The sequence below is a fragment of the Mixophyes fleayi genome, chromosome 8 (assembly GCF_038048845.1).
Source record: "Mixophyes fleayi isolate aMixFle1 chromosome 8, aMixFle1.hap1, whole genome shotgun sequence".
Lineage (NCBI taxonomy): Eukaryota > Metazoa > Chordata > Amphibia > Anura > Limnodynastidae > Mixophyes > Mixophyes fleayi.
The window spans coordinates 138,607,537-138,634,784 of record NC_134409.1 but is presented as its reverse complement, the minus strand read 5'-3'; the positions used below and the strand labels follow the sequence as shown (position 1 = coordinate 138,634,784).

The 27,248-nt window shown below is 37.3% G+C and overlaps 2 protein-coding genes and 3 non-coding genes across 5 annotated transcripts; 4 read left to right on the top strand and 1 right to left on the bottom strand.

Annotated features, from left to right (window-relative positions):
* Positions 1-1,571: 1,571 nt before the first annotated feature.
* On the bottom strand, positions 1,572-12,247 carry LOC142100283 (extracellular calcium-sensing receptor-like). Its single transcript, XM_075184211.1, has 6 exons — positions 12,087-12,247; positions 10,568-10,862; positions 7,879-8,712; positions 5,527-5,754; positions 3,573-3,696; positions 1,572-2,488 (listed from the first exon to the last, which is right to left on the bottom strand). The coding sequence occupies exons 1-6, from the start codon at positions 12,245-12,247 to the stop codon at positions 1,572-1,574; spliced, it is 2,559 nt and encodes an 852-aa protein (XP_075040312.1).
* A 4,254-nt stretch (positions 12,248-16,501) lies between these two features.
* Positions 16,502-16,574, top strand: TRNAR-CCG (transfer RNA arginine (anticodon CCG)). Its single transcript has one exon. It is a non-coding gene; the product is annotated as a tRNA-Arg (tRNA).
* A 2,197-nt stretch (positions 16,575-18,771) lies between these two features.
* TRNAR-CCG (transfer RNA arginine (anticodon CCG)) lies at positions 18,772-18,844 on the top strand. The gene has a single exon. It is a non-coding gene; the product is annotated as a tRNA-Arg (tRNA).
* A 934-nt stretch (positions 18,845-19,778) lies between these two features.
* Positions 19,779-19,851, top strand: TRNAW-CCA (transfer RNA tryptophan (anticodon CCA)). Its single transcript has one exon. It is a non-coding gene; the product is annotated as a tRNA-Trp (tRNA).
* Positions 19,852-23,684: 3,833 nt separating this feature from the next.
* Positions 23,685-24,964, top strand: LOC142100282 (olfactory receptor 5I1-like). The gene is made up of 2 exons (XM_075184210.1): positions 23,685-23,774; positions 23,996-24,964. The coding sequence occupies exons 1-2, from the start codon at positions 23,685-23,687 to the stop codon at positions 24,962-24,964; spliced, it is 1,059 nt and encodes a 352-aa protein (XP_075040311.1).
* Positions 24,965-27,248: the final 2,284 nt, after the last annotated feature.

Genomic DNA, 27,248 nt, shown 5'->3' with positions numbered 1-27,248 from the left:
CACAGATTTTTAAGCAACCTCAAATGGGTGCGGCATTCACAGGGGCAGGGTTAATGCTAATCGGGGTTGTGTCCTGGGACACCTTTTCAAACCAAATTTACCTGTTGCCTGATTTATTAACCAATTCTACAATGTGATATATTTGTCCTGGACAGCGTTACATCGATCCAATCTTATCATTAACAAATCCCTTATGACTTGGTTCATCTTGTCATATCAAACATGCCTAAGTACAGGGCATTCGCAGAGCTTCCACTCCTTTTCTCCATTTCTCTGTGGGTCAGAATTCTTAATTTACCATATGAGCTGCCCTTCCTCATGCTATTGAGGAATAGGTGGTTGATCTCTGCTTTTATTGATTTTAAGTGGCATATTTTAAAACTGAATTCTTTCTGTCTATACAGTATTACATATAGGCTATGTTATCCCCTGGCCTCATTGAGCCAGGCTACATGCTGAGCGGTACCTACAAGTCTATTCAAGTGTCACAAGCAAACAGTGCTATGTCCTGGAAGCTGCTAAAAGTGGCAGGCTTATCTCCTCACACTGGGATGTAAAAACCTCCAAACACCATTACATCAGACGCTGCGTCTTTTACTGTTACACTAGCTTATCAATGGATTCATTTGATACAACCTATTTACCCTGCAGTTATGAATTATCCCTTGTAAATAAATGCAAGCTCTCTAATTTACACCTAGGGGTTAGTTGGTGTTTATACTACCTATTGAAGGGAAGTACTAGCTAGGGAAATACATGATCAAATACAATGGATGTCTGTGATCTGCATATCTAAAGCTGGTCTCTGCACAAAGGGTTAACCTAACTCAATTACATGTTCTTGGCCTCATTTGGTCACACCTTTATCCGAATTGACCATCAGGTTAATTTAGGTATTCATGCAAAGATTTATTTGGGTCCTGACATCCAATATTCTATTTCAGCATATCAGATCTATGCTTTATCCTGACAATTGGTATATATAATTTCCCTTGTTTCTCCATATCTCTCATTAATATCATATAACTGTCACCAATCGGTTACTCAGATCTTTACACCATGTGTTAGTTAGTTATATAATCCAATAATAAGTGAGAGTGTGCAGCCACAATGGTAAAGCGCGACGGAATTTGCTGGCGCTATATAAATAAATGTTGATGATGATGATGATGATTGATTATCTCCCCCCCCCATATACCAGAAGGGCAATAGTATGCAGATTGTCTGCCAAATAGTAGTCGATTGTGTCAGGCATATGTTAGTGGTATTCTGTATTCACTTATCTTTAAACTCGTTGTAACCAGACATAATTGCACTAAAAATTATAACTGGAGCAGATAGCAAAAGCGCTAGCTAGCGGCCGGACGCCGCAAACGGTCCCTCCTACTTCCGGGTCTGACGTCACCTGACAATTAATGACTTGCAATGATAAAATCCAAGTTGATGTTATAAGAAATATATTTATATATATATATATATATATATATATATATATATATATATAATTTGTTCCCATATGCAATATTGTGTGTAATATTGTCTATGAACTATCCCCAGTTAGTCGATGAATTTCATTTTTTTTTACTGGTCTGGCTCTTTGAAATTAAATAGTCTCTGGTGTTCATGTGAGGTCTAAGAATGATGATATGACATTTAGGAGCAAAGATACAGCAAATCAGTCCCAGGCTCGACGACAGTATGGCAAAGATTTCCACGGCAACCATATACTTTCCCTTGGTGCTAACATAGGCCGGAATGAAAGAGATCCACACACTGGTGAAGACCAGCATGCTGAAGGTAATGAATTTAGTCTCGTTGAAGCCATCGGGTAAGTTTCTAGCCAGAAACGCTATCACAAGAGTCAAAATCGCCAAAGAACCCAAGAATCCCAGCATGATGTAGAAGAATATCATGGATCCATCCTTGCACTCGACTGTAATGACACCTTTTGATTCCTTCATGTCAAGTGCTGGAAATGATGGGTAGATTATGACCCAGGAGGTACAGATCACACTTTGGATACTTGAGCCAGCAAAGATCATAGAGTTTGGAATGGAGGAACCCACCCATTTCCTGAGGGAGCTATTGGGCTTGGTGGCATTAAACGCAATCACCACGGTAATAGTTTTGGCAAAGATACACGATACGCAGAGCGAGAATACAATCCCAAATATAGCTTGTCGGATTAGGCAGGTTATGATGGAAGGTCGGCCAATGAATAAGAAGGAGCAGAGGAAGCAGAAGAGAAGGGCCACCAGGAGAAGATAGCTCAGGTTCCGGTTATTGGCTTTTACCAGTGGGGTGTCCCTGAACCTGATGAAGACACAGAGAACTGAGAGAGTGAGTAGAGAGCAAACACCGGTGATACTGGACAGTGCGATGCCCAGCGGTTCCCCATACGACAGGAACTCAATCACTTTCGGGATGCATTTGACGCGGTTCTCATTGGACCATTGATCTTCTGGACACCTCATGCAGTCAGTAGTATCTGAGAAACAGAAGAACATTACAGAGTATACTTAGTGTCTTGCTACAATGTTATTATTATTTTTATAGAATACTTGAAGTGTTGACTTTTTATGCAGTGATGTGTAATTACATTCCAGCTTGACCCCCTTCCGTCCATTACAGGTCTCCAACTTCCCTCTTATAGTTCCTTTGTATTAACCAGCGCTGAATTAAATGATGTTAAAAACAAAAAAAACCACATTTCTCAATTAATTCAGCAGTAGGAATACAACGTGGGGAAAATCAGAGGCAGATCATCTTTACAGGGTGCAAGTAATCATTGATTAATAAAAGGAGCACAGACGTTTCATAATAGAACAAATAAAAGAAAACGTATGAGAGTTTACAATCTAAATCAAGAGTGATACAGGATCACCAACAACATCACTGTTTTGCCATTGCATTGAAAATGTTCAAAATCATGAAATGTACATTAAAATACCCCTCTTATTATTAAAAAAAAAAAAAAGCAACCAAAAAAATGGGATTATTAAGGAGATCTTGCTACTACAAGTAAATAGGAGATTCTTATTAATCACTTTTTCGGGAACCATTTTCATGGGAAGCACAGTGCGCTATTGCCACCTTGTGGGCATTCTGTAGTAAGCAGGTTGAAACTGTGCTAGTAGAGATAAGAAACAATTTAAAAATGGTTCCAAATAATATACATCTCATTCCGCATTTGGCCACAAAGTTTCACGTTTCACCAACTGAATTTGTCTGTGATTGCTTTCAGTTCTACCTTAAACCACACAGCAGTGAAACTCATTCTGACAAAATATTATAACGTGTTAGGAATTTCTCATCGCTGCAATCACATTTCAGGGATTTATAAGTGTGGATTAATATCATTTAGGGTAGATTATCACTATAAAAATCAGCTAATAACTATTGTCTTTGGGTGCTGTTCACCACAGAACGGATGACGAAGGTCTATGATATCAGGCTTAATGCAATCAGAGACAACAGCGGAAACGCACTCTCACAGGTACACTGAGATCAAAGCTAAAATGGACAATCATATTATGCAGATAACACTATAGAGGAAGCTGTGAAACACACACCAGTCTGATTGGAAATGTCTCCATCCGAACACGGGATACAGTCATAGCAGCAAAAGGGTTCTCCTTCTCGGGGAGCTTTTCGAAATCCAGGGGGACAACTTTCACAGCACACAGAAGTGGGAACCTTAAAAAGAATCAGCTGGTTAATGAAATAATTGTATCAAATTTATTTTATAAGTCCCTGATACAGACTCTTTTGCAGACTGTATCATTCAGTAGCAGCAATATGTTACATTGCTTAATTGTGGCTAACACGCAAATGCTACATTCTGTTTTATGCTATTCCTTTGCTGTCTATAACCAAACTTAGGGGTTGTGCCAGACCCCTCTTTCCTCAGTGACATTTTTGTTGTTCCTTTCTGGGTGTGGTCACATCATCAATCGCTCCATACCCCATTTATATCACACATGCCCCTTGCTATTTGGCCTCACCCCCCACCCTAGAGGGGTTTAGAGGGTTTTTACCCCTCTGTTAGATTGTCAGAATGGGAGATGAGATTATTCTGGGGAAGAGAAGGCAAACAATGGAACAGCACTAAATGGTGAACTCCGCAAATCAGCCTTTATAAACCTAGTATTATTTATTTATTGCCTTGCCACTTTCATTTTCCTCCTTCTGCGTTGTTCACCCTATGTACGGGAAAATTAGTTATTGTGCTTTCTCATTAATAGAACAAGGACAAAAGGCTTAATTCTATATCACATGTAAAGGTTTAAGGCAGATAAATAATAAAATGCACTTTTATCACTGTGGGATATAATTACATATCATGCATGTGTGTTATAGATTCGCATAGGCAAACTGAGGGGGGTTTCCTAGTGCCTGGAAACCCCCCATCCAAGCATGTGGCACTGTATAATTGAGGTGGTTGGACCCTGCCCCCGCTTTGCATGGCTCTGCTTGAAAATGGAGAGCTGCGTGCGCCTAACAGTAGTGCACGCAGCATTGCCCATGTATATTATGGGGATAGAAAGAGCTGGAAAGCAGCCAATCACTGTCTAATATTATAGCCACGCCCCCATGCCCACTGACGGCTTAGTGTAGAAACCCCCTCTACAAATCCTGCGCTTGCCCCTGATTCGATATACATTTCAGAAATGATCTAGAAAAACACCAGTGAATGGAGGTGGTTTAGAAAAAAGCCACTGTGAAGCGCTGGTAGTTGCACATATCCTGAATTTGACATGGGTGCAGGGGGGCTGAGGTGCACATAGGTTCGGAAAACAAGGGAACATGAACTGGACCATTGACGTCTGGGCCCACCCTGCACCCAGGATTGTACTGGCATTGGGAGAGGGGGTCCAGGGCCCTTGTCTGGTTGGCCTAAGCTTATCATTGATGGACCTGTCCTGTAATATCATCCTTCCTGGTGGTAGGCCCTTCCCCAGGGACCAGTCACCATATTAAGTGTCCTGGATCTGAGTGTAGGGATCAGCTCCCTACCCTGACTGGCTCAGTTCCATTTCTGTCAACCTAGAGCAGACAGGGTGCACAGACAGTAAGGGCAAGTGGCTGATCCGTCGCTCCTCCTTGATGGTCCAGCTGTCTCCTGTCCTGTTCCTCCCTTAGTCACATATGAGGGGGGATTTCTCTTGTACAGAGGCCCATTAAATTCCTAAAAAACCCTTGTACACAGTGCTGTATGCATATATTTTGTATGCACTGAATCCTAGGGGCTGTCCGGGATGGGCGGCAGGGAGACAAACGCCCCCTGGGCCGGTCCCTGAGTGGGTTACCTTGGACTGGTTCACTGGGCTATATGCATTTTTTTTCCTTTAAAATGTTCCTAAAAGGCTGCTGAGCTGAGTGTCACCTCCTGGGCTAAACTTTTCCAGCCCCTGCTGTATCCTTTCATGTAAACTTATAAACTAGGGCACCAAGTAATATAATAACTCTGTAAGTAATACAATTGGTAAAATGGAGTCACAATCAGCTATATACGTATGGTCATACCTGGGTGTATTTTTCTCCCCATGATATCACTTTATCGGTGAAGACCAGCTTGTCACCATTTGGACCCCAGTCATCAAAGGTTCCGACTTTCACAAGTCCTCCTTTCAAATCCTTAGACACTTGCCAGTTTAAAACATCATAAAGTCCCTTCAGTTCGCCCTTTTCGTCAAATGCCACAATCTCCCCTCCTGAGTTCAGGAAGTGGACGTTTTTGATATAATGGAAAAGCTAGAAAACAAATGAAGGATACGGATGACAATGCCGTCGTGTAGCAGCGATGCAGCCATTTTAGACCATTGTTTTTTCCCCATTAATACATTTATTAGGATGTTGTTAATGTCTGCTGAGCATAAGATACATTTTTATGGCTGCTCCTGACTGCACACCAGTGTTATAGCTGCATACGTGACTGTTATCACTAGTACTTAGGACTTAGTTTAGCCCTGTAGCTGGAACAAGAGATTCAGCACAAAAACAAGTAACTTTTAGATACTCAGATCTTGATTTGGACGTGGCTGTGTGCGTTCGAGTTTGGCACGCTCCTGCTGTATATTGACGACGGCCAAACTCCCTTTCCCCGCCTCGTTCACTCCCCAAAATCATAGGCTGTAGCAAGTGTCCTTTGCGCTCGACGACGGAGCAGACAGAGGGGCATTCAAGGACATATCGCCCGGTTCTGGGCATGGGCACAATGATTTTGTATACAAAATCAGCAGATATATGTGATTTTGAAGAATCAGGCCCAGAGTCTCTGAAATTGGGAAAGACTGTGCGTAGCTCCCTTTGTGGCACAGGACCTCCACCACAAGTTTTGGACATAGTACACAGCTGGAACGCATTTGCCTTCCCTCCATACTAGGGAATAACAGTACTAGATGTAAGAGCTATAATAATATATATAACGGAGGATTAGCGCTCCTCAGTCTGCAAATTGTCAGCCAGAGAGTGGGAACGAAAATCAATGTTAGTACTCAGAAATGTGTTATCACAGTCATTTATTATTTAAGTGACTTCTCAACATCTCAGCCTCTCTCCCTCCATAAATTGTGTACTCCTCAGTCTTGTGAAAAGGACACTCTGGGCTCATTGCCGAACCAGGAAGGGGGCAGAGCCTCACAAGACCTCGGACATAGCTCAAGACCAGAGTTCCGTAACCTGAGTGATAAACTGTCACCAAGCGAAGGGCACGTCTCCAAAATCATTTCACTCCACATAGTCACCACTCGGGAAAAACCCATTGTCCAATCTCACACTCTCCCAGACACAGAGCGTCTCACCAACAGCTCCAGCTGGAGAACCCACATTGACCAACACAGAGATCTCTGGCTTAGAAACCAAATTCTGCTTGGGGTTTCTGTGTCTCCTGTACTCCACGCTGCATAATCTGCTCTTACACAACTATTCCTGCTCATGACAGCTAAAATAGCTTCCAGATCAAGTCCCTTATATATCCCTGAACCCCCCAGGCTTGGAATATAGAGTGTCCAAGAGTTGGAGCCACAAGGGAGTCACATCCTTCCGTTGGAGATCTCACAGATCTCTATCATCAACATGACCTGCACTGAGGGGTCTCAGGAAACATAGCGCACGGCCCCAAACTACATTTGTAATGTGAATCTTACATGGTAATATTGTTACTTCTAAAAAATGTTGATTATGTAACACACACCAAATCCTGCTATAGAACTTTGGAGATAATTTTTCACAAATAAAACTCCACATGACCAATAAAGTGCGAGTTAAAACTGACTCATAGTTACAGTTGTCAAATATTTTATTTATACATATGAGATATATTATTTAAAAAGGAAACATGAAATCATGTTTTAACATGATATAAAATAGCATTTTCTAAATATTTTTCTCAAATAACTTCTGTCAGCAAATTGGTGTTTCAAAATGTATCACACTTTATAAAATAAAATGTTAAAATGTTTCAAAATATACAAATGAATGATGGGTGGATATATCTATATATATCTACATATATCCATAAATATCTATCTATCTATCTATCTATATATATATATATATATATATATATATATATATATATATATATATATATATATATATATATATATATAATGTGGTAATTCATCCTTCTCAGGATTATAACTAATATAAATTAGGCTTCATGCAAAGAATCTTTAACACACAGAAAAACATGTAAGGGATTCAGACTAAAAGGTGTTGTGCACCTTCAGATGACTTTAATTTATTGCCTCCTACATCAATTCCTGTTCTACGTCAACACTCTTAGTTAACGGCGTCATGCCTTTGTAACTTATATTAGAAGTTGCTAGATATGTATGTTTGCAGTGTTGTGTAGTGTAGTTCTCTATGTCGTACCTGCCATGGTTGAAAGTTCTCAATATTTGCACAAGATCCATTTAAAAATGGTCCTTTTCCAGGCTCGCAAGACATCATATTGTTTATTGCGTTGGCTACAGCATACACGGAGTTGTACACAGACACAGCAAACCGAAAATTAGTCGTACCATATACAGAGCCATCCAATTTGGTTAATTCTTCCTTTCCATTGCAAAACGTAGTATTAATGCCATAGGATAACATATTGCCAAGATTATTGTCTATCCACTTACATGAAAAGACATTTTCCCAAAATTCCTTAATAAATATATCATTGGGGTACATTGGGGGATATATGCTATACAGGAAATCTCTGAAGCCGGGGATATCAGCACTGTATTTGGCAAGACCAATGGTACCATTTAATGTACTCCATAGGTCGCTTTGGGTAAATACAGCTGAAGGCAGCCAACTTCCTACCGCAACCCAAATTTTTCCAACTATCTTGTTGTCGGTGACAGACTGCAGGAAAGCTATTAGCTCGGTGGCATAGGCATAGAGTACAATAACATTGGTTTTCGTTTTGTGGATAGCCTTGATGATGTTCTCAAGGCTGTCTTTGCTTGGTGGCACCGATAGGGTTTTGGCAAACGCGACACATATGCCATTCTTGGCCATCTCCAGTTTCAGCTTCTGGCTACCTTGGTCTCCGTAGTCATTGTTGGAAGACAAAATGCCGACCCATGACCAATTGAAATGCAGGATCATCTGGACCACGGCAGTGGGTTGAGAGTCTACAGTGCCCACAGTTCTTACAAAAGATGGGAACTGGATTTTGTCAGCCAGGGAGGGAAGGGCAGAGGCGTAACTGATCTGCAAAGAGAACCTTCCATGAAAGTATTGTAAGCCAGTAAGTAAACATTAACTATGATGAACAAAGTCCTAGCTATGCCAACCACCTCAATACGTGGCCTACCACTGATTCTACGATGTCCTATAGCTCAAGTACAAACTGAAATCAACAGTTTGCTGCACCTGCAGAATTTGGTTATTTTGACAGCTACTATGATACACAAACATATAGCACACAGAAAAACAAATAATAACAATAATAATGTATCCATCCCCCACTCAAAAAAAAAATCAATTTCTTCTCCTCCACATATTATTTATTTCACATTGCTAGGAAAACCGTGTCCTGAAAAAAAGACAATGTTGTAGTGTCCATGTTGTGGGCCCAATGAACAAGTTATTTTATAACAGACACATTCTATTCTAGTTTGTGTGAGATGTTTTGAAACATTGCTTATGTCAGTAATATGATATCATTATTTCTTAATACATATGTAACAACATCTATGGATTTGTTACTTATGCTTTGTGTCGCCTTTGTCCTTGTTTTTGGCTGAAAGCGCTTCCTTCTTGTCATGTTCACTGTATATGCCAATGGGATTTGAAATATTTTTTTTTCTCAACCTGATGTATCTACGACAATTCCAAAAGCACTTTTATATATCCTTGCAAATGAAATGTTTATTCTCAGTTTAACGTAAAAGTAAGACAAATTGTCAAAGTTGATCTGAACACAAACACATAACATATCTCTGACCTTAAAAAGGCTTCTAAACAGGAAAAGTGGAGGTGTTACCCATAGTAACCTATCTGAGATCAGTTATTTTTAATCTATTGAATTCAAGAAAATGATAGCTGGAATCTGATTGGTTGCTATGAGCACTTTTCTATTTAGAAGTTTTAGTAACTCTGTCCCTAAACATGTGAACGTACCTGGAGTTCGAGAGGTGTTGAACATAGGAACCTTTGTATTGTACATTTATATAAATGAAAACACACATTGAAATTCATATTTGTGTATTTGAAATTGTGATGCTGTAACATTCAGATAGGTTATTACTGACACATTCTGTTATTATGCGAGGTGAGCACAAGTGGGCAGCACGGTGGCTGAGTGGTTAGCAGTTCTGCCTCACAGCACTGGGTTCATGAGTTCGCTTCCCAACCATGGCCTTATCTGTTTGGAGTTTGTATGTTCTCCCCATGTTTGCCCTGGTTTCCTCCCACACTCCAAAAATATACTGGTAGGTTAATTGGCTGCTATCAAATTGATGCTAGTCTCTCTTTCTCTCTGTGTGTTTTAGGGAATTTAGACTGTAAGCTCCAATGGGGCAAGGACTGATGTGAGTGAGTTCTCTGTACAGCGCTGCAGAATTAGTGGCGCTATATAAATAGATGATGAAGTTCTAAATAACACATAATAACTTCTCTCATGGAAAGCAATTTTGGAGATGATCCATTATAACCCATGCAACTACTAACTGGATCTTTAATACATTTGAGGTATATTACATCTAGCAACTAGTTACAAATATTTTCTCACTACAAGCAAAACATTGCATTTATGGTATAAAATGTTTTTCTGGCCTTAATAAATTTATCATTAAAATGAGAAATCCTATTATTAAATTGTTAAGAACAAGCATAATCCTCTTTGTGATACTGTGACACTTGTCATGGGACTATGTGGGTAAGAAGACTGTAATGTTCAATTTTGTGTGCTATTGTTTTCACACTTCATGTTACAGAACACAGAATATTATTCTTATAATTGTTTTTATTATTACTATTCATTTATTTATATAGTGTACTCTCTATGTATATGCCACAATTTGATTAACTACCCCTTTGTCACAAAACACCTTTTGCAGATTACCTGTGGGAACAAAGAGAGCCCAAGTATCCGAGCTACGGCGACTGAGCCGGATGATGGAGAGTCCCCGACCACCGCGGACAACTTAGGATGTGAAGAACGACAGCTGTAATTTGGCACCCTGGATTGCTTTCCAGACAAATAAGACATGACGCTGTCTAAAGCGGCAGCGTCCGAATAGCAGGAGTCGTACACCTCGTATCCTAATGAAACATTTGGCATCAGAAATGGATTCGAGTTTATTTCTTCAATGGCAAATAACATTGCAAGAACATACTGATATTTTTCTGTGTAAAACCTAAAAAGAAAATAATAATAATAGTAATAATAATAATAATAATAGTAATAATAATAATACCAACTTATTTTAGCACCATTTCTATTTTATGAAACCTTCCTTATTTGATTATTAATATAATCCAATTTTCAATATCTGAATAATGTTGATATTTAGTTAATTTTCTATACCTTAGGCAAATATTTATTTAATTTTCATTTTAGAATGTTAGTATTCATTTTCTACTGTTTGTTGTTTGTTTTGAAAAATTCAATAAAAATTATAAAAAAAAAAAAAAAATTTTATTTTACAAAAAATAGCAAAATACATCAAATACAGAATACACTGCATAAATGTAAAAAAAAATATTTTAAAAAAAATAAATAATAATAATAATAATAATAGTAATAAATATTTTTTCACTCATAGAATCTTCCTAATAATATTCTATTACATTATTTTTAATATTGGTGTTTAATCATTTCAGATCCTATTATGGCACTGGATAGCCATAGTTTTGTAGTGGAAATGTTGTCTTTGAGCTGCTGGATGACACATTAAGGGTTCTGCTTCTATTACATTATACAGGGAAAAACTGGGAACAATTTAAAATGAAAAGTCAGTTTTGCTATTACTTCATTAGATACTTTCACAGAGTTATTCAAACTAATGAAATAAACCCATTTTTCTGTGACTTTTAACATAATAAATATGTTGAACTAGAAACAGTGGTAGATGACCAGTTATTTGAGTTCATAGTTCCACAGCTCCATGTTGGATAATGTCAAAACCAAAAAAAAGTTATTGGACTCAGGGGTAGATTTACTAAAGCTTCTATAAAGTGAAAACGGAGGTGTTGCCCATAGCAACCAATCAGATTCTCTCAATAATTCAACAAGTATAGTCTAGAAAATGACTGGTTGCTATTGGCAACACCTCCTTACTTCTTAGAAGTTTTATTAAATCAACCCCTCAATGTATACAGATGCCCATCAGCCCAAGAGAAGAGATTTTCTAACAGTCAAAGAATAAAAAGAAATTAAAAGTGCATATATACGGCACCAGAAACAAACAGACTTGTAACGCGGAGATCCAAGCTTTGCTTTATTTTCTGGAGCTTCCTGGATTTAGGAAATAGGGTCATTTTTTGGGGGGGTGGGGAGGGTGCTTTTCATTATTGAGAATCCATGTCCACATATTTCATTGCAAAACACTCAATAGTTATAAAATAAAATATTCACTTACTTCTCACAAAGCCTTTGTGGAGGCTTCTTGGTAAATTTTAATGTTTGTTTCACAGTTTTCTCATGCACAGGAATAAGTCCCCCGATGATGATCTGTCCGTCGTGTACATAAGCTGGTAAAGGCACTTCGGAGTAATGACATGGTGAGAGAGCCTCTGACATACGCACAACTATCAGTAGAAGGACCCATCTACAGTTGTCTGGATTCATTATCTGAGTGCGGAATAGAAAAATATGAGTATTGTGACAATTTAGTGAATGAAAAAGTATACTCAGTGAAAAAGAGCTGAAAATACATACAAATCCTGCAGTCAAAACTGAAACTGTGTATCACATGCAAAGATGTAACAAACAAAGATACAAAGAAACACACAGCTCTGAGATTCTTTTACTGAAGAGGGTCCACACTGCTCTTTCATACCTTACAGCATCATGTACTGTACTCTGCTACCATATACTGTGCTCAGTGATGCCTTAAGAGAGGGACAGGAGGAGATACAAGGACTGTTATTGCAAGAACTTACATTATGAAGAAACATTTGATAAAGAGGGCTACTGTCTAACCCACTGGGGTGCCTTGCAATTATTCACTTATGCTGAGTACACCGTGAAGCGGCACGTCACATGTCCAGTGCCAAACAAATCTCTCAAGGAGAGGTCAATCCAGGATCATAAAATAATAATAATAGTAAAAATAATAATAACAATAATATTGATAATAATATTCACATGGGCTTTTTGGTGAATTTGTTGCAATTTATATCCTAGACTACCGTTCCAAAATATGACACATTTGACATTTTGAAGGTTTTATAGTTTTATATGGTGCTGATAAATACTTTTGTGTTTATTATTTTTTCTTTTTTAAAATGATAACATTTATTTATAGTAAACCTTTATCATCATCATCATTGGGTCTACTGAAATATTTCTGTTAAACTGTAAGGGAATGTTTATAAATCCGACTCATAAAATGCTTGTTGTAACTAAGATGGCATCTAATTATTTTTTTCAATTAATGATAAAGCATGAAATAATAACCACAGATCGGAAAAAAGGAAACAAATGAGTCATCATTCGTCTAGTGAAGTGATTGATTTTTTTCTGGCTGCGCACAAAAGTTTCTATTTCATATAACATTGAAATATACTGTATTTGAGTTTTACTCCAAAACTAATTATTTTTTTCTTAAAAAAAAAAAAAAAATTATTAAATATGTACAGAAAAATAATGTTCATATGCTTAAATTGTCTGAAATCAATACATGTGGAGATTGGGACAATCAATATATTTGCATCTAATATGAAGCATTATATAACCTACACAGATCATATAAAATGAGTAGGTGTAACAGATTACATGCACTTAATCTATTTCATTAAAGTATCTTACCTGTGGGTAGTAACTCCAGTGTTTGAGGATATGATTACACACGGATGGCATTCTATCAATAATAGGATGGATCAACCCTTACTGACATTTATATATTTCAAGTGCCCTCAAGGAAAGAAATGAAATAATCACTATAATTTGTGAACTGTACCCTTTGGTTAGCTAAACTTACAAACACTACAATTAATATAATACTAGGTGAAGATAATGACACATTGGTAAGCTGATGACATGGAATAATCATAAGGATAATTATAGGTGCAGACATTTTCCAATTCCCATTGTTAATAGCATAGGGCATACATTTCCAATAGAATATAAGAGAGTAGTTATAGAGCATAATGGAAAAACTGTGTGATAGAAATACATTTTCACATATTTGTTTTCATCGCCATGTAAGTTTCAAAACCATTTAACTGATCTTCATATGAACAAATATTAACAATCAACAAAACTATTGTGTTTTATTTCATTAAATTATTTTCAACCACTCACCCAAAAGTTCTAATTATGCCAATTTATTCACATAAAAGTATCATTATGATTCTTAAATGAATGTATAATCATTCACATCAGCTCCTCCTCAGTCTAAAGTCTCTATCACACAAACAAACAGGCACTTTCTATAGGTACATTTTCACAACTATGTTTGTGATACTGGGTTTTGTTGTTGTCCAAGAATAGTACTCCATTAGTATTAGCTGATATACAGCTTTACTGTCTGTTGTTGTTGGAAGTTTCTGCTAACTATATTGTTCATCGTCTCTCTTCAGTATAGAAGGATATTACAGGGACATATTCATAAATGTTCGAAACTGAAAATACCTGTTGGTCATTTTACACACAAAATCTCCTCATTTTGGACACAAAACCAGTTGAGGCCCAGTGGCCTAATGGATAAGGCATCAGCCTCCAGAGCTGGGGATTGTGGGCTTAAGTCCCACCTGGGTCACCTCTCTTTAAATACTCTCCAACATTTTAAGATGTTCTTGTAGAACTCAAGATGATTGTTTATCTTGGGTAGATTTCCTACATGGCACTCTTTCATCCAAATGGGCATGATTCTGATGACCTTATGCATCTGACCCTACCTCTAAAATGTAAAAATTTGGCAATGTCTTTTGAGTTCTCTCAATTTCACCGTAGCCATGTTCATGAGGTTGTAAAATCCATCAAAACACCTTATCTCACATGAATTACAGCACAGAATGGAAGAGTCATTGACTTATTTCTCGACTGTATTAGACATCTACAAAGATTATCATCAGTGATAATTCAAAATCTTGAGTGTGGAGTTTGTCTGAAGCAGTAATGTACTTATTTCTATATGCCCTGCCTCCGGTCACATGCAACAAATTATTCTGAGAAATATCCCAGTTTCTGAGAGGTCAGTGTAAATCAATACCAACTTCGCTCTTTGAAAAATTCCTACATATGGTTTGTTCCTTGCACAAAATTTTCAAACCATGTACGTTTACACATACAATAACAAGGCCGTGAGACATGTTTATCAAGAGGTCCACTAAAACTTCTTCACTGCTGAAAAATGAATCTTAACTTTTCTACTGTTGTCTCTTAATGCAATATTATTATTATTATTATCATGGTAGAATTGTAAGGCACCACAGTGCTCCTCAGCACCATACAGTAGGAAAACAGTACATACATAAAACAGGGACATACAAGGCAGACAAAATAAGCGCAGACATGAAAACAAAGGGTATGGAGGACCCTGCTCATTAGAGAGCTTATATTGTAAGTGGAAGAGGGCACAACTGAAACAAAAGGAGCGAGTGTGGCTCACAGTGGACATTGGGACAGTTATGAGGGTGCATTAGTGGGAATAGTGTTATCGGGGATAAGGACGCCTCTAAAAAACAGATGGGTTTTCAGAGAGCGTCTAAAGTTTTGACGGCTGTGGGAAAGTCTGATTGAGCGTGGTACGGAATTGCACAAGTGGGGAACAGCACGGGAGAAGTCTTGTAGGCGGGAGTGAGAGGTGGCTCCCGGTCATAAGACAAGGCGCATATCAGAGGTAGATCTAAGAGGGCAGAAGGAAAAGTATTTTGATATGAGATCTGAGATGTATGCAGAGGTATTGCTGTTGTTGGCTTTGTAGGTAAGGGTGAGTAATTTGAATTTGATCCTGGAGGACACAGGGAGCCAGTGTAGAGATTTGCAAAGTGGTGCAGCAGATGTGGAGCAGTGAGAGAGGAAGATCAGCATTTAGATTTATTTTGCAGCAGCATTTAGGATGGATTGAGGTGTGGATATACGGGTGTCAGGAATGCCAGATAGCAGGAGGTTGCAAAAGTCAAGACTGGAGATGATAAGAGAATGGATAAGAGTTTTGGTAGCATGTTGAGTAAGAAAAGGGCGTATTCTGACAATGTTTTAAAGGTGGAGTCGACAGGACTGGTAGAGAGTCTGGATGTGAGGAATAAATCAGAGGGTGGAGTCAAGTGTGACACCAAAGCAGCGGGATTGGGAGACAGAGGAAATTGAGGAGTAACTGACAGTGAGTGAGATTTAAGGGCAGGTGGTGACTCTGGCAGGAGGGAAGATAATAAGCTCTGTTTTGGACATGCTGAGCTTTAGGTACCATTGGGTCATCCATGTGGACATAACAGAAAGACAGTTTTTTTATACAAAATAATACAGAAGGAGAGAGGTCAGGGGGAGAGATATAGAATTTAAAGGACATTCAAAAGTGATCGCCAAGAAAGATTTATTTTAAATATTTTTAATTTTCACAATAGCTATGCTTAGAATACTGGGTTTTGCTGTTGTCAAAACCCAGTACTACTCCAATGATATTCATTGTTTCCACTAAAATGCCACATCTTAGTTGAAATACAGCTTTACTGAAAAATGTTGTCAAATTTCTTGCTGACTTTATTGTTCATCTTCTCTCTTCAGTATAGAAGATATTACAGTAACATGTCCAGAAATGTTCAAAACTGAATATACCTGTTGGACACTTTACACACAAAATCTCCTCATTTTTGACAAAAGCCCAGTTGAGGCCCAGTGGCCTAATGGATAAGGCATCAGCCTCCGGAGCTGGGGATTGTGGGTTCAAGTCCCACCTGGGTCACTTCTCTTTAAATACTATCCAACACTTAGGATGTTCTTGTAGAACTCAAAATGATTGTTTATCTTGGGTAGATTTCCTACATGGCACTCTTTCATCCAAATGGGCATGATTTTGATGAGCTGATTATGCATCTAACTCTACCTCTAAAATGTCATTAAAAAAATTGGCAATGTCTTTTGAATAGAGATGAGCGCACTCGGATTTCTGAAATCCGAGCCCATCCGAACGTTGCGGATCCGAGACAGATCCGGGTATTCCCGCCAATTGCAAAACTGAAACCGAGGCTCTGAGTCATAATCCCACTGTCGGATCTCGCGATACTCGGATCCTATAAATTCCCCGCTAGTCGCCGCCATCTTCACTCGGGCATTGATCAGGGTAAAGGGAGGGTGTGTTAGGTGGTCCTCTGTCCTGTTATATCTCGTGCTGTTCAGTTCTGTGCTGTGCTGTGCTCTGTGTTCTGCTCAGTCCAGTGGTGCTGTGTCCTGTGCTCTGTCCTTCTGAGTTCAGTGGTGCTGCTGGGTCCTGTGCTGTGTCCTGTTCAGTCCAGTGGTGCTGTGTCCTGTGCTCTGTCCTTCTGAGTTCAGTGGTGCTGCTGGGTCCTGTGCTGTGTCCTGTTCAGTCCAGTGGTGCTGTGTCCTGTGCTCTGTCCTTCTGAGTTCAGTGGTGCTGCTGGGTCCTGTGCTGTGTCCTGTTCAGTCCAGTGGTGCTGTGTCCTGTGCTCTGTCCTTCTAAGGGCATTGTTATTTCCCCATTATTCCCAAATTATAAAAAAAATTCAAAAAAGTTATAAAAAAAATTACAAAAAAAGTAATTATAAAAAAAAATATATATATATCCCAAAACAATCCTGCAGTATAAGTCCATTGGTACTGCTATATTACAAAGTTCACTGATTCAGCAGTATAAGTCTAGTGGTACTGCTATATTACATAGTTCACTCATTCTGCAGTATAAGTCCATTGGTACTGCAATATTACAAAGTTCACTCATTCTGCAGTATAAGTCCAGTGGTACTGCAATATTACAAAGTTCACTCATTCTGCAGTATAAGTCCAGTGGTACTGCAATATTACAAAGTTCACTCATTCTGCAGTATAAGTCCATTGGTACTGCAATATTACAAAGTTCACTCATTCTGCAGTATAAGTCCAGTGGTACTGCAATATTACAAAGTTCACTCATTCTGCAGTATAAGTCCAGTGGTACTGCAATATTACAAAGTTCACTCATTCTGCAGTATAAGTCCAGTGGTACTGCTGTATAACTCCAGTCCAGTGGTACTCTCCTGTGCCGCATATAATTTTTAAAGGCTTTGCCGAGTGTGTGTGGCTTCGGGGTACACTCTCTTGTGCTACATATAATGCAGAACAAAAATTTGGAGGATAAAGTAGGGAAAGATCAAGACCCATTTCCTCCTAATGCTGAAGCTGCTGCCACTAGTCATGACATAGACGATGAAATGCCATCAACGTCGTCTGGCAAGCCCGATGCCCAATCTCCTAGTACAGGGCATGTAAAATCCAAAAAGCCCAAGTTCAGTAAAAGTAGCAAAAAGAGAAACTTAAAATATTCTGAGGAGAAACGTAAAGTTGAGGGTTTTTTTATTATATTGTGGGGACCACTCCACTACGCAGTCCAGATACTTTTTTGGTGGAATTCAGACCAGTTGAGTGTTTTTTTATATTGTCGGGACCACTCCACTACGCAGTCCAGATACTGACTCTGGCGGGAGGGAAGATAATAAGCTCTGTTTTGGACATGTTGAGCTTTAGGTACCATTGGATCATCCATGTGGACATAACAGAAAGACAGTTTTTTACCCAAAATACTACAGAAGGAGAGAGGTCAGGGGGAGAGATATAGAATTTAAAGGACATTCAAAAGTAATTGCCACAAAAGATTTATTTTAAATATTTTTAATTTTCACAATAGCTATGCTTGGAATACTGGGTTTTGCTGTTGTCCAAGAATACTACTCCAATGATATTCATTGTTTCCACTAAAATGCCACGTTTTAGTTGAAATACAGCTTTACTGAAAAATGTTGTCAAATTTCTTGCTGACTTTATTGTTCATCTTCACTCTTCAGTATAGAAGATATTACATTAACATGTCCAGAAATGTTCGGAACTGAATATACCTGTTGGTCGTTTTCAACACAAAATCTCCTAATTTTTAAGAAAAGACCAGTTGAGGCCCAGTGGCCTAATGGATAAGGCATCAGCCTCCGGAGCTGGGGATTGTGGGTTCAAGTCCCACCTGGGTTGCTTCTCTTTAAATACTATCCAACACTTAGGATGTTCTTGTAGAACTCAAAATGATTGTTTATCTTGGGTAGATTTCCTACATGGCACTCTTTCATCTAAATGGGCATGATTTTGATGAGCTAATTATGCATCTAACTCTACCTCTAAAATGTCATTAAAAAAATTGGCAATGTCTTTTGAGTAGAGATGAGCGCACTCGGATTTCTGAAATCCGAGCCCAACCGAACGTTGCGGATCCGAGACAGATCCGGGTATTCCCGCCAATTGCAAAACTGAAACCGAGGCTCTGAGTCATAATCCCGCTGTCGGATCTTGCGATACTCGGATCCTATAAATTCCCCACTAGTCGTCGCCGTCTTCACTCGGGCATTGATCAGGGTAGAGGGAGGGTGTGTTAGGTGGTCGTCTGTCCTGCTATATCTCGTGCTGTGCTGTGCTGTGCTGTGCTGTGTTCTGCTCAGTCCAGTGGTGCTGTGTCCTGTGCTCTGTCCTTCTGAGTTCAGTGGTGCTGCTGGGTCCTGTGCTGTGTCCTGTTCAGTCCAGTGGTGCTGTGTCCTGTGCTCTGTCCTTCTAAGGGCATTGTTATTTCCCCATTATTCCCAAATTATAAAAAATTTCAAAAAAAGTTATAAAAAAAATTACAAAAAAAGTAATTATAAAAAAAAAAAAAAAAAATATCCCAAAACAATCCTGCAGTCCATTGGTACTGCTATATTACAAAGTTCACTGATTCAGCAGTATAAGTCTAGTGGTACTGCTGAAATACAGCTTTACTGAAAAATGTTGTTGAATTTCATGCTGACTTTATTGTTCATCTTCTCTCTTCAGTATAGAAGGATATTACAGGAACATATTCTGGACTGTTCGAAACTGAATATACCTGTTGGTCGTTTTCAACACAAAATCTCCTAATTTTTAACAAGAGACCAGTTGAGGCCCAGTGGCCTAATGGATAAGGCATTAGCCTCCAGAGCTGGTAATTGTGGGTTCAAGTCCCACCTGGGTTGCATCTCTTTAAATACTATCCAACTCTTTAAGATGTTCTTGTAGAACTCAAGCTGATTGTTTATCTTGGGTAGATTTCCTACATGGCACTCTTTCATACAAATGATGAGCATTTGACTCTACCTCAATAATGTCATTAAAAAAATGGCAATATCTTTTAAGTTCTCTCAATATCACCGTTGCCATGTTCATGAGGCTGTAATATATTTATTTCCAATAAGAGCTGCCCATTCATTTTTATTTTCTGAAACAAACGTCAAAACCTTATTTCAAATACAACACAGAAAGGAAAATTAATTGACTAATTTCTCAACTGTATTGTACATCTTTAAAGATTATCATCAGTAATCAATCAAAATCTTGGAGGCTGGGCTTGTCTGAAGCAATAATTATCTTACTTCTATATGCCCTGCCTCTGTTTAAATGGATTAAATATATTCTTATAAATAGCTTAGTATCTGTAAGGTTATGGATAAAAGCTTTCAGTTATGTTATGATATATAGACAGTTAAACCCTATCTAAGGCATGATAATATTTAGCTGTGTGACAAATCAGCCATGTGTCTTGCAAAACTAGAACAGCCTCACTTATTCGCTTTCTACAGACCATGACCACAACAATTTATATACAGCACCACCACACCAAATCCCTCTAATCAGAATTCCAAAGCTATGGACAGATAAATATGTACCTGTGTATACAGTATATTACTCATCTGTGACCATTCCTAAATTGCTGAATGTTCTTCTAGCCGACAACAGGGGGACTGTATACTATTAAGTTATTGCACAGATATATTTTCTATGTACTGAGAAGCTCAGAAAGGTTTCTCCTGGCCATTGTGGCCTATGATCGTGTGTAGCAATTTGCAATCCCATACGCTATAGAATCTTAGTGAGAAGAGCTGTAAATTTTCTGTTAGGGGCCTGCTCACGGTTAGGTGCCGTCCTCCATTCTACGGTTCATACTGTGTTCATCCTTAGACTTTTTTTCTGTGGAAGAAATGAAATGGACAACCTCTTCTCTGATGCTACACCTTTTATTAAGTTAATATGTTCTGATACAACTATTGATGAAATCCTTTTCATCATCAATCCAGTACTGGGTCCGTCTTGTTTTATGTTAATTGTTGTAACATATAGTAACATTGTCCGCAGCGTTCTGAAAATTAACTCAAGTAAGCGAAGGTATAAGACCATTTCTACATGTGATTCACATTTAATTGTGGTCTAGGTTTTTTATGCAACTTGATTCAATGTGTATATACAACCCATGTCAGTGTACTCCTCTGCTGATAGGTTTATTACAGTGTTTTATGCTGCTATAACAGCCATGTTAAACCCTATTTTATACACATTAAGGTACAAGTACATAAAGGGAGCTCTACAAAAAGTGATATTTCAGCAGAATGTTTTGCATGAAAAAGTAGATTCTTGTGATTAATGTTAGCAAGTTATTAAAGAAGAAAACTTGAGGACTTAACAAATTGCTAACGATTTCAAAAGTGAACTAACTTTAAACTTCTAAGAGGTATATCAACAACTTCAATATAAGATAGATAGATAGATAGATAGATAGATAGATAGATAGATGAAAACAATATAAAGAATGAGAAAGTGTCTAATGAACAAAAGCCACAAGATGTCACTAGAGAGTAACGTGATAGAAAATATACACATATGTAATAACAAATCCAGGGCCTGATTTTGACTCTCCAACAAAATTACAAACCATATTAGAATATACATAATTCAGTCTAATCCCCGATCGGATATGACGGCCTGAGTGCGCTATTTCATGTCAGTATTCAGACCATATCAAAGGTAGCTACGGAAAATAAGAACCAAGTGCTACTGCGGTCAATGAGTACTCAATGAGCGATGATTAATTTATAGCCCCGTATAGACACCCCATCTCTCTTTAAGTATTATTGTCCTGCATAAAGCTTATGTTTAAGCAGTGCACTTATATTAAAACTAAGAGCTAAAAGCCCCCTTAAATGAATAAGTAGTACCTCCTCTGGTAACTGTACACCATGCTGAGAAATACTGACCTAATCAAGACCGTATGTACAGTAATTACCTGGTTGATATATAGTTACTATATAAAGCAACATTCTAGAAATGCAGCAATTAAGTTTAAAGCAACAAATCAGTCTCATTAATGATCAAAATTAATTGGGCAATTCTAACAACGCCAGACAGATCAGTTCCCCTGTTTATTTACAAATAACTTGGCATTAGTGCTAATTGCACCCATGTTTACCCAGCCGTTGTTATTAATTTGTGCTCAATGCTTTAGGGACATTATCCCAAATGCTTCAGATCTGTATTTGTAAGTGCTGCTAGGAGGGCTTTGTGTTTCTATGCACCCTGCACCATGAACATATATGTGTCAGCCTGAACTATTTCACTGAAATAAAAGAATCTGTTGTGTTTTTCCATACTACAAATTGGATTAAATGGTATGTTGGTCTTCGTTAGATGGAATTATCACACTATAGGAAAGAACCAGCTTGCTCTACTTTTAGAGGGTGTCTGCAATATTTAATGCATGCTCATGACAATACCTAATCTTCACATTTCCTGGCATTGTAATAACTTTATTTGTATTTTATTAGCTCTTTGAAACATAGTTAAAGTGTTCATTATATTGTACACATTTGTAGCCATTTTTACAGCACATATTTGCAAATGAGTCGTCAAATATCCTCTTACCATTGTAATTCAAATATCAGAAAATTGCTATTATTGTGAGAAAGGATTATTAAGTAACCTGTACAAATGTGCTGTTACTCATAGCTATTGCCTTTGTTATATTCCTTTAGTGCATGTGGGAGCATTTAAACAAATGTTATTTAGTCTCTTGTGTTGGCGTTTACATTGAACAATAACTAAAAAAAAAAAGTTAAACTAACTCTAAGAATTTCATTACAAAAACAGCAAGAATCCCAAGGTGAGGAGATATTTATTTTTAATATACTTAAAATTATTATTATATTACTACTAGTTTTATAGCCCTTAATTTACTTCTTTTTTTTAAGATATGGACCAAGTACCAAAGTGCAACAATGTTGCAATTAAATGTTTGTATAAAGTAACAAATAACAAACTGTAAGAGAACAGTAATGATATTTGCAAAAAAAAGGAATGATACATGATATAAAATTTAGTAACATTATTGTTGCTAATTAAATTAAATCAGTTACAATATTGTTATGAGTACATGGTAGTGGAATATAGATTTTAAATAATTTGTGATATATGGACGGTTAAAAATATCTAAGGAAGGATAATATTTAGCTGTGTGGCAATACAGTATAACAGTTTGTTTCATGCACTGCATGAATCACCACTGAAAGCACATTTGAGGAAGCTACAGGGATGTTTGCCAAGAGAATCAATTTTGAAACTAAAAGCACAAATATCTAAATCCTTCTCTGAGTCACAGGTTAATATTCGTAGACTTCAGGTGAAATGAGTGTTACAACTTATGTACCATAATAATTTGTATATTTAGGCAGCATGGTGGCTAAGTGGCTTCTGCCTCACAGCACTGGGGACATGAGTTCAATTCCTAACCATGGCCTTATCTGTGTGAGTTTGTATGTTCTCCCCATGTTTGCGTGGGTTTCCTCCAACACTCCAAAAACATACTAGCCGGTTAATTGTATATGTATGTGTGCGTTTGGTAATTTAGACTGTATGCTCCAATGGGGCAGAGACTGATGTGAACAAGTTCTCTGTACAGCGCTGCGGAATTAGTGGCGCTATATAAATAAATGATGATGAAGGATGGACAAAATATTTGCAAAACTAGAGTTTACAAATGATAATGGTAAATGCATTGGAGGAGAAATCTCTCATACAACAGAAAGTAGAGCAATACCCATCAGGTAAAGTTTTTGTCATTGGACTCAGAGGTGTAAGGGCAGCAGGTATGGTTCTATTCAAACACAGAGATAAGTGTATACATGTATTATGTACTTAATAAAACTAGCATTAGTTTTAAAGTTCAAATCTCCCTTGATTCAGAAGGCAGGGCATACATACATTTGGGGACTTTCTCCATTTGCCTTGACATTTTTATAGTTATTAGTTGCTAATATACTTCTTCATTTTGATTTTATTTTATTTTTCCCACAGATGAAAGTTTATCCAACCAATTTAAACTCTAACCGAAGCAACGCTCAAGAATTTATCCTGTCCAGTATATCTACTGTCTATGAGGTCCAGATACTTCTCTTCATGTCATTTACCATTGTCTATATTACTACTTTTCTAGGAAATGCAGTCATTATCTTAGTTATACAGTTGGATGCTCATCTTCAAACCCCCATGTATCTTTTCCTAAGCAATCTGTCATTCTTGGATATATGTTATTCATCGGTAACCGTCCCTAAATTGCTGAATACTCTTATCGCCGACAACAGGGGGATTGTATATTATGGCTGCATTGCACAGATGTACTTCTTCCATGTACTAGGGAGCTCTGAAATGTTTCTTTTGGCCGTCATGGCTTATGATCGATATGTGGCAATATGCAATCCCTTACGCTATACAATATTAATGAGAAGAGCTGTAAGTTTACCGTTAGGGGCTTGTGCATGGTTAGGTGGTTTCCTCCATTCTACCTTTCATACAGCGTTCATCCTTAGACTTTCTTTCTGTGGACAAAATGAAATAGACAACTTCTTCTGTGACTCTACGCCACTTATTAAATTATCATGTTCCGATACGACCATTGATGAAATCCTGCTCATCGTCACCCCAGGAATACTGGGTCCGTCTTGTTTTATGTTAATTCTTGTATCATATAATAACATTGTCCGCAGCATTCTGAAAATTAACTCAAGAGAGGGAAGGTATAAAACCTTTTCTACATGTGCTTCACATTTAATTGTGGTCTCGATATTTTATGGTACTGGTATCATTGTGTATATACAACCCATGTCGGTGTACTCCTCAGCTAATATGTTTATTACAGTGTTTTATGCTGTTATAACACCTATGTTAAACCCTATTATATACACATTAAGGAACAAGGAAGTAAAGGGGGCTCTACAAAAAGTATTATTTCAGCAGCTTGTTTTGCATGAAAAAGGTAGTCTTTGATTAAAGTTTGCCAGTTATTAAAAAAGAAAAAATTAAGTACTTAACAAACTGGTATATCAAATGTATACTAAAAGGCAAATTGAGTTGACAAATTCAATATGAGATTAGATTGAGATAGATATGAGATAGATAGATAGATAGATAGATATGTAGATATGTAGATAGATAGATAGATAGATAGATAGATAGATATATATGTAGATATGTAGATAGATATATAGATATGTAGATAGATAGATAGATAGATAGATAGATAGATAGATAGATAGATAGATAGATAGATAGATAGATAGATATGTAGATAGATATGTAGATAGATAGATAGATATGTAGATAGACAGATAGATAGATAGATAGATAGATAGATAGATAGATAGATAGATGGATAGATATGTAGATAGATAGATATGTAGATAGACAGACAGGGAGATAGATAGATAGATAGATAGATAGATAGATAGATAGATAGATAGATAGATAGATAGATTAGACACATGGTTTATAAAAAATATAGAGTATAAATCCAGCAAGATAGCTAGATAGATAGATATGTAGATATGTAGATAGATAAATAGATAGAGATATAGATAGATATGTAGATATGTAGATAGATATATAGATATGTAGATAGATAGATAGATATATATGTAGATAGATAGATATGTAGATAGATAGATAGATATGTAGATAGACAGATAGATAGATAGATAGATAGATAGATAGATAGATAGATAGATAGATAGATAGATAGATAGATAGATAGATATTTAGATAGATAGATAGATAGATATGTAGATAGACAGACAGGGAGATAGATAGATAGATAGATAGATAGATAGATAGATAGATAGATAGATAGATAGATAGATAGATAGATAGATTAGACACATGGTTTATAAAAAATATAGAGTATAAATCCAGCAAGATGATTGAAAGATTCTAGATAATGTAGAGAACGTAAAAGTGTTTAAAGAACAAAGGCTATAACATGTCACTAGAGAGTAATGTGACATAAAATATACAAATATATAATAACACATCCAGGGCCTCATGTAGATATGGGCCTAAATATGCAACAAGAACGTACATGCAAATATGTAGCAATAATTTCAGTATCTCATTCTGTTAACAGGGACTCTTGACATAAAGACAACTAAAACATAGATTTATTCACTGTTATCACTGCAATTTGCTAATAAAATATTGCCGAACCACCTGTCTGACAATAGTGGTTGGCAACTTTAAGAATACTGCCTTGCCGGGCCAGAACAAATAAATTGTCAAATATATAAAAAAAACAACTAAAAACTAAATGTCGAACACATAATAAAAGAAAATAAAAATTATAATCCCCTTATTTTTAGTGTAAGCAAAATCCATTTTTCAAATAAACAAAGCATTTTTTCTATGAACATCTTCTGCTATCACCGTCCTGAGTTGTCAATAGCGAAAGGAGGATTGCTGTGGTATACATACCACCACAATCCTTGTTTTAAACAATAAAACTGTAAATATTAAAATAATCAAATGAAGCTTTTATTAAAATTGCACAAAAACATTAGCTTTAGAAATTACATAACAATTATATTCAGGACTGCCACCCGAAATCGTGGGGCCTAGTACATGCATTCTTTATTTTATCTATCTATATCTATCTATTTATTCTATCTATCCATCTATCTTTTATCTTTCTATCTATCTATCTGTTTATCTATCTATCTATCTATCTCATATCTATCTATCTATCTATCTATCTATCTATCTATCTATCTATCTATCAATCTCATATCTATCTATCTATCTCCGATCTATCTATCTATCTATCTCATATCTATCTATCTATCTATCTATATTTTATCTATCTATCTATCTATCTATCTATCTATCTATCTATCTATCTATCTATCTATCCATCCATCATACAGCATGGTTTATGATAGATTGTAAGCTTGCGAGCAGGGCCTTCTCACCTCTTTGTCCATTTTACCCAGTTTGTTTATTAGTTTACTATGTTTGTCCCCCAATTGTAAAGCGCTACGGAATATGTTGGCGCTATATAAATAAATGATAATGATGATGATGGTGGCTTAGTGGTTTGCATTTCTATGAGTTTGATTCTTAGCCTTACCTGTGTTAAGTTTGTATCTGCCTCCCACTTAATTCTCCACCTGCTAGCCCAGCCTCCCTCTGCCCACATTCTGCCGCCGAACAGGGCTCACTCTCCTCTTGTATTCCTCCTCACTGGCCACTTGTTCTTACTAATATCTTGTATGGTATTTTTTGT